Source organism: Arachis ipaensis, chromosome B1, assembly GCF_059453495.1.
Source record: "Arachis ipaensis isolate K30076 ecotype BB chromosome B1, ASM5945349v1, whole genome shotgun sequence".
Taxonomy (NCBI): Eukaryota; Viridiplantae; Streptophyta; class Magnoliopsida; order Fabales; family Fabaceae; genus Arachis; species Arachis ipaensis.
Window position 1 is genome coordinate 150,322,273 of NC_142436.1, and position 8,046 is coordinate 150,330,318.

An 8,046-nucleotide genomic window follows, 5' to 3' on the forward strand; every position below is an offset into this window, starting at 1 on the left:
CGAAAATGACATAGGAATTTTTATGCATTTATTGTTATTGTCTTAGTAATAATTTGCTCCACTTGTGTGTTGAACTCTTACTTTCCAAAAAAAAAAAAAAAAAAAACTCTATTAAAGTGATGTATTATAATTGAAGTTATATAACTCGATTTATCCTTACACCTGGACTAAGCTTCACCTCTCATCCCTCGATTTCACAAGCCACTGCAATTGAGAATAAGAGATAGAGTTCTTTCAAAAATTAGGACACCCAATACTCTTTAGGATTTTTAATTTTCTTTTTTAATTTCTTAAATTAATTTATTTTCACCTAAACCTCACTAAAATCTACCTTGTTATGTAGACACTAAACTTAACAGAAACAGAACCCCACTAACTAATGATATATCACTTTTTGTCTACTGTTATCAATCTTTTGTGTGTGCATTTTGTGTCTATCCTATAAAATCTTTCATGGGTACTTTTCTCTATTTATGAAAAAAGGATAAATAGGTCTCCGACCTTTTATCCTGCAGACATTTTTGTTCTTGACCATTGAAAAATATTTTAAAGTCCCTATCCTTCACAAAACTTGGACGAATCAGTCCTTGACGAAGGCATTTGGACGGAGGAACTGATCCGTCCAAGTTTTGTGAAGATCAAGGACTTAAAAGTATTTTTCAATGGTCAGGAACGAAAATGTCCGTGGGTCAAAAGGTTAGGGATCTATTTGTCATTTTCTCAAAATGTTATATAAATGTTCTCATGGAAATAACTGACAAGAAGAAAAGAAGCAGGTGAAGTGATAAGAAAAGTGAAAAAGGGGATAAGGTAAGGCAGACACTGCAGAGGAGAGGAAGCTACGCGAAAACGCGAAGCTCCGATATGGACAGAGATGGGGAAAAGGTAGAGATGTTTCAAGTTGGACCATGCCAAGATGCATATCAATTCGGATTTTTAATTGGCAAAAGATTCTCCAAACTCATAAAGACTAGGCTCGCTACTGACCTCATTCTTCATAATCAGCTTCTGCCTTTTGCCAATAATACCCTTCAATCCCAATCATTCCTCCAAACCCTTTTCGATAATAATCAAAGAAAATTTCCAAGATATTGGGATGAACTCTTGGGTACTGCAGCAGGCAGCGCAGTGCCTCTTCTTCATGTAACTCTGAAATTTTCAGACCGGAGTCAAATGCTGCTACTTTATTAACAGTAATATCAAATATCAAATTTATGGTATCTATTTTGGTTGTGCAGATTTTACTTATCAACTTCAGGAAGGAGATTCTTCCGTTCATTCCAAAAGAAGGAGCAAAGAGTTCCAGTGCAGATACCTTGGATGACTGCTCTGATGTTCTTGTTGTGGGCGAATCTATGGCCATTGCGGCGCACAATGAGGATGCAAATGTTGCGCTTGTTGGCCACACGTGAGGTTAAATGCTTAATGTTTCAGTTATTTATTGCACTAGCTTCAGTTGTTTTCAATTTTCATTGTGGACTTCAATCAAATATGCAGCTATTTAATCAAAGGAATCTTGCCGGATGGAATGTTCTTCGTTGGTTACACTTATGCTGGAGAGCTTCCAAGCTGTGCCTTTGGCTTCAATAGCCATGGACTGGTAAACTAGCATTCCTCATTCCAAGTTAATTTATACATATACATGCCTGGACTTAAGAAATTATCCTTTGATAACATCCTAAATGAAGATTCTCGAGAATTCTAGTACCTTATCAAGAGGTGTAATTCAAGCAAAAATGTTATTTAAGTACAAAACTGTTTTGTGATCCTCTTAGGCCTTCACTCTGGATTCTGTACCGCCGGCTGAAGATGAGATCGTGGCCGGTGGCATAGGTCGCAACTTCATCTCTCGAGACATTCTTGAAGCTACATGCATAGAGGATGCCATCAGTCGGATCCGGTCATCAGAAATTTCTGTGGGGCATTGCTACAACTTAATTGAAACAAGTACACGCAGAATACTCAATGTAGAAACTGCCTCTAGGAAGCGGGATTCAGTTTTTGAGGTGGGGGAACCACCTTTCTTCCATGCAAACATGTATCTCCACCTACAAATTAATCAGGTAACTGACACACAAAATTATCCAAATCACAAAACACAGACGAATTACGAGTAGTTTGCAATTTCGCATATCAAGATATCATACATAATTCAATCAGTAGAACATTTCTTAATTCAGTGAGTAAATACATTCTTGGGTTTAATTCAAGGTACATGATGAGAACTCAATCAGCAGGCAGAAAAGGGCAGCTGCCCTGCCCAAAAAAACAAAAGAGGATTTCCTGTCACTATTAGGAGATGCAGATGACAGAAAATACCCCATCTACATGACAGGTAGTTTCGGACGGAAATCTGAATCCTTTCTCTTTCAATCTTATTTTTAACTATAAAATTTCCCCCCCTGCGATTATCTTCTCAGGTCCACTGCTTCACACGCTCTGCACTGCTGTTTTTGATCTGGACGAACAAACACTATCAATTATTAAAGGGAATCCTAAAAAAGGAGATGTTTCTCATGTCTTCTCTATCAAACGTTGCCATGGTGATCATCCTAATGCAATTTAACTATTATATGGATTGCAATACATGAAGCTGTTAGTGGAGATTCTATTATACTGGCTCATAGAGGCCCAGCATATGACCATCAAGACACCGCATAGCTGCAACCTGATCACAAGCAAATGACAACAAACCTTGTTTCATTATTTACACATTGAAGAACATTTAAATGTTAAATGGATCATTCATTACCTTTCCATGGATCTCATATTTGATAGGGCCATCTAATTCAGCTCCTAAAGCCATTAATTTAGTGACTGTAGTGTTGATGTCTGTTACAGTAAATGATAGAAGCGAAGAGTAGCCCTTATGCATCTGCACGACTTGGTCACTTGTGGCCAAGTGGTAGAGGTTGTTGAAATGGTTAGGTGACAAATGATCAAACAGAAGGAGGGCATGAGAGAAATAGGAAAGTATTTGGGGTTGGGTGAGTGCAAGAGGGCGAGGTGGAGAGGACCAGATTGAAGTTCGGCCCAGCGGAGAATGCACACGTTGGTGCTGAACCCCAACCCTTCGGAACGTCCTTATGCAGTTGCAATATCCACCTGAACGACGCCGCCATCAACCTTGATGGATTCTGTTCCTCTGTCACAGTTAAACGTCAAATTATCACCACTTGACACAATGGGGAAATAGATCTTCTCACCATCTAACATTTTCTCTCGTGTTCTTTCAACGGGGTGATCTTCTAAGAAAATATTTTTTTTGAGTTATTTTTTTTAAAAGATCTTATGAAAAAGTAAAAGTAATTGTATGTTTGGGTATCTCATGTAAAAATATCTATCAATTATGTTTGGGTATAACGATATAAAAGTACTTATTTATTTATTTATTAAATAAAAAAAATATTTTTTTTTAAGAAAAAAAGATCTTTTAAAAAAGATGTAAATTACAGCTTCTCAAAAAAGATTTTTTTTTTATTTTTTTAGTACTTTTACTTTTACTACTAGAAATTTGCCAAACACGCTAAAAAATAAAAAAAATATCTTTTTTTCATTAAAAAAGATATTTTTTTTATCAAAATAATGGCACCCAAACAAGCACTTAGTCTACTTCTTAAGCGTATAGTGTAAAATTATACGAGTTAATACTCAAAATGCTCCTAAAATTTTATCCCACGTAATTTAGTCTTTAAATTTTTAATTGACTCAAATTGTACGCTAAAATTTTGAGCCGTGCCTCAATTTAGCCATTTTGTCATTTTCTGTCACCGAAAAGCTGACCTGACAATTTTAAATGACGCCTGACACTGTCTAAACAATGCCGTTAACGCTTGGCGCAGAAAATATTCAAAAACAACGTCGTGTGACACGAGGGAGGGGGTTAAACAAAAGCCTAAACGTTAACCACTTCAAAAGCGAAATCCCAATTGACCCTTCTTCTTCCTCCTCCTCTTTTATACGTCCAGTAAAAAAAATCATTGTTGTCATTGTAACTGAAGTTTGAAAGTTTTTTCACTGGTTTCGCCCCTATAGTGAAGACGAAGTACATGAGAATCACGATTTCTTCAAAAACAGGTTAGTAACAAAATCGTTGCTCTCAACATATAATGCTCTGTTTTTTTATAAAATGTTGGTTGAGTTTTATTTTTCGTTTTTTTTCTCACTACTTCATCAGTGAATATTTTGGGGACATTGGTTGATTATGGTTGTTGCCTTGTTGGTGATGGTAGAATTCTTGCATATTAGAATTTATTTTTCTTTGTATGTTTGTGGTTGTGGTCAATTAAATCTTTTAATTCTTTGTCCATTTGAATAGTCATTGATTCTTCATAACCATTTTAAAATGACAATCTTATTCCTTCATATTCCATTTTAATTCTTTATCCATGAATTTTTGGCTGAAATTACAAACAATTTATTACTGGAGTAATCATTTTTAGAGCAATGGTATTACTCCTCTATCAATTTAAAATGACAATCTTATTCATTGATGGTTCTCTAATACAATTACTGTATATGCCTGGTAAAATCAGTAATGAGAGTTTATATTATTGTAAAAACTTGGTCTTGATCGATCGCATAAAATATCTTTTACTGAATTCCCAAAAAAGAAATTTACTTTTAAATATCTCATTATGTTTACTTTATAAATTTTTCTCCTTTATTTAGATTTATTTAATCAATAATTCCAAAAACAAAATATTTCTTTGCAATTCCAAAAGAGAGTTCATAATTATTATTATTAAAGCATGACAGTTAAAAGTAGCAAGTGTTAGTAGTAGTATTGTTAGATTACATTTGGTGAATGCTCTGTATTAATATTCAAGATATTAGAAATAAATATAAAATTAAGTAATTACTTTGAATAGAGAAGAGTGTTGAGTTAAGAAATTAACTAAATTAATTAATGATGACAAACATTATTTTTGAGCAAAATAAATAATTAGTGTTGATTAATTAAATCTACTTATTAACTAATTGTTTATTGTTGCAGGCCAAATGTTAATAGCACAAATGGAATAAAAGGCACTCAGCAAAGAATATTGGGCTGAAAGCAAAATAAAGAGCCCAAGCAATAGCAAAGAAAGAAACCAAAGAAATTAAATCGGGCCATGCACACTAATACCATCCAAGCCCGAACTGATTTCAGAATTGAAATTCCCTCTCTCTTGCTTAACCAAAAGCAACGTTCTTCTTCCTTCTAATCAAGTCACATCAAGATTTCAGAAAAAGCAAGAAAGAGAAAGAGAAGAAAAGCTTCTTCCATAAGCCATTAACCAAAGAAGCAAGAGAGAGAGAGTTGAAGCTTGAAGCACAGAAGCTAAAACAGAAAACCCAAGCTAAATCAAGCTTAAGAAAGGTAATCCATATCATCTTGCATGCATCAGATCTTCATCCTTTCTTCCCTACTCTCTGCTCTACCCGAAAATGGCTTTGAAGGGAAAGTTGTTTTCTGCCCCATTCTGCTGTGTATCTACGGACTTAATCAAAACTTGGGGACCAAGTTGCATCTCTATGGTTCAGATTTGGTTGACCATTGGAAAACAATTCCGGTCACTTCTTCATGGCCTTCGGTCAAGTTGGAAAAGTCAGAAGCAAAGGTTACTCTTTGATGTTAAAAATGAAAAAGTAAGCTTGTGGGTTGGTGAAGCTCAAGGCTCAAGGTGTTGACCTTGGAAGAAGAACTCAACCACATGCAAGGAGATATAAGAAGCTTGCTGTTCATTCAGAAGGGAAGGAGAAAACCTGAGTTTGAGAGTTGTGTTCTGTGAAGTATTCCCTGTGAAGTTCCTCTACTTGGATAATGCTTTCTATCAAAGAAGCATTCGGCCAATACTGAAGAACTAAAACAGTGGTTTGCAAAGCTGGTTTTTCACATAGCAAAGAGGCTGTTGATGAAGTCAATCTCCTTCATGTTTTACTGATTGTAATGTGCTTTTCTAAGTTTATCTTTCTGTAATTTCTTGTGAGAAAAGGCATTATGAGAAAGCTCAAGTAAAAGCCATGAGTAGAAAAAGGCTGAGTGATACACTTGAGAGAAAAGCCTAGAGTTAATTTCAGATTTCTTTAGGTGTGTTTATGTCTTGTATCTTGTACCTGTGAGGTATCCCTTTCTTAGTTGGGTTAGCACTAAGAGGTATAGTTAGGTATTAGCATAGCCAATGTCAAGTTAGGTTAGAACTTGAGTGTGAAAGGATTGGGTCAATCCTGTGTTATTGGTGTATGTAATACTGTTTACTATAGTGAAATTCTTCCATAGTTGTGGAGGAGACTGGATGTAGGTTGCATAGCACAAGGCAACCGAACCAGGATACATGCTGGTGTTAGCTTTTCTCCTCTCTGCTGTGTTCTGTTTTCTGATATTCATGAGACAAAAATAAATTGTCTCATAAATTTCCGCTGCTAAGTTAAAACAGAATCAGAACTGCAAATCTGTTCTAAAAGGGTAACAACAGTAATTAAAAGGAAGGCATAGATTCAACCCCCCTTCTCTAAGCCTACCACAACCTTCAATTGGTATCAAGAGCTAAGGTCTCAAGAATCAAGCTTAACCGCTTGGAGCAAAGATCCAATGGCGAACAATCTGGGCACAACCACAATTGCCTACACCCTCACTGAAGGCCAGTCAAACAACCGGCCACCTTTCTTTAACGGAAAGAACTATTCCTACTGGAAAGAAAGGATAAGGATCTTCATCCAATCCATTGACTACAACTTATGGAAGATCGTTGTGAGTGGTCCCAAGATCCCAACAAAAACAAGTGCTGATGGAGTGGTGACTCCGAAAGAAGAAGCTGAATGGAATGAAGATGATAAGAAGAAGATAGAGCTGAACGCTAAAGCAATCAACCTTCTTCACTGTGCTATCAGCTTTGAAGAGTACCGGAAGGTGTCTAGATGCAAGACAGCCAAAGAAATCTGGGAAAAACTCCAGGTTACACACGAAGGCACTAAACAAGTCAAAGAAACGAGGATTGATATGCTGCGAAAAGAGTATGAGATGTTTAGCATGAAGGATGGAGAAAGCATTGATGAAGCATTTGAGAGATTCTCAATCATAATCAACAACCTTGATGCTATGGGTACAAACTATGCAGAACAAACCTTGGTGAGAAAACTCCTTAGAAGCTTCACAAAAGAGTGGGAAAACACTGCCACTGTCCTAACCGAGAGTAACAACATAAGTCCCATAACCTATGATGAGCTGAGAGGAAAACTCCTTGCCTATGAAGCCACACACACAAACACAGACTCAAAGAAAAAGGGAATAGCCCTCAAGTCACAAATAGAACCAAAAGAGAGTGAGTCTAGTGATGGTATTTCAGATGACGAACTTTTGTTTTTTGCTAGGAGATTTAGAAGGATGATGAAAAGCAAGGGCAAATACAAGGGTTCAAGTTCAAAGGAGCAAAAGATGGACTTGAGCAAGGTGACATGCCATCATTGCAAGGAGGCTGGACACTTCAAATCAAACTGTCCAAAACTCAAAAAGGAGGACAAAGGCAAGAGGGAAAGGAAGAGAGTACTCATGGCAGTTTGGGAGGATCTTGAGAATGACTCAAATGAAGAAGAAGAATCTGAAGGAGATGACAAAGACTGCTTCATGGCTGGAAACAACAATCTTGATGAGGTAAACTATTATGATTTGACCATTGAGGATTTGCATGTTATTATTGATGATCTCACTTTAAACACATCAAAACTGCTTGATAAATACAATAAATGCAGATCTGAAAGAGATGTGTTAAGAGCTGAAAATGATTTTTTAAAAGAAAAAGTGAAGGAAACTGAATGTGCTTTAGACATCATTGAAGAAAACAGATTTCTAAAATCTGAACTTGAAAAATTAAAAGGAAAGCACATTGTGGATCCTTCACATGAGTTAATTGCTAAAAATAAAAGATTAAATGATATGGTTAAAAGGCTGAATAGTGACTTAGCAAAATTTGCTCAAAGTTCTAGTAACTTGGACAAATTACTCGCAAGTCAAAGACCATTGTTTGAAAAATCTGGTTTAGGCTACATAGCCAAGGAAGATGCATT

The 8,046-nt window shown here is 36.1% G+C and overlaps 1 protein-coding gene across 1 annotated transcript; it reads left to right on the plus strand.

The window, feature by feature from the left end:
* The first annotated feature begins 752 nt into the window (after window positions 1-752).
* On the plus strand, window positions 753-2,813 carry LOC107641474 (uncharacterized). Its single transcript, XM_021106425.2, has 6 exons — window positions 753-1,143; window positions 1,239-1,408; window positions 1,498-1,600; window positions 1,776-2,063; window positions 2,212-2,335; window positions 2,421-2,813. Exons 1-6 carry the CDS (start codon window positions 865-867, stop codon window positions 2,564-2,566), a joined length of 1,110 nt encoding a protein of 369 aa, XP_020962084.2. The 5' UTR covers window positions 753-864; the 3' UTR covers window positions 2,567-2,813.
* Window positions 2,814-8,046: the final 5,233 nt, after the last annotated feature.

Coding starts and splice junctions, on each gene's coding strand:
- LOC107641474 (XM_021106425.2), top strand. CDS start 865: ATGGACAGAGATGGGGAAAAGGTAGAGATGTTTCAAGTTGGACCATGC. Junction 1,409..1,497: donor GTTGCGCTTGTTGGCCACAC/GTGAGGTTAAAT, acceptor TCAAATATGCAG/CTATTTAATCAAAGGAATCT. Junction 2,336..2,420: donor ATACCCCATCTACATGACAG/GTAGTTTCGGAC, acceptor TTATCTTCTCAG/GTCCACTGCTTCACACGCTC.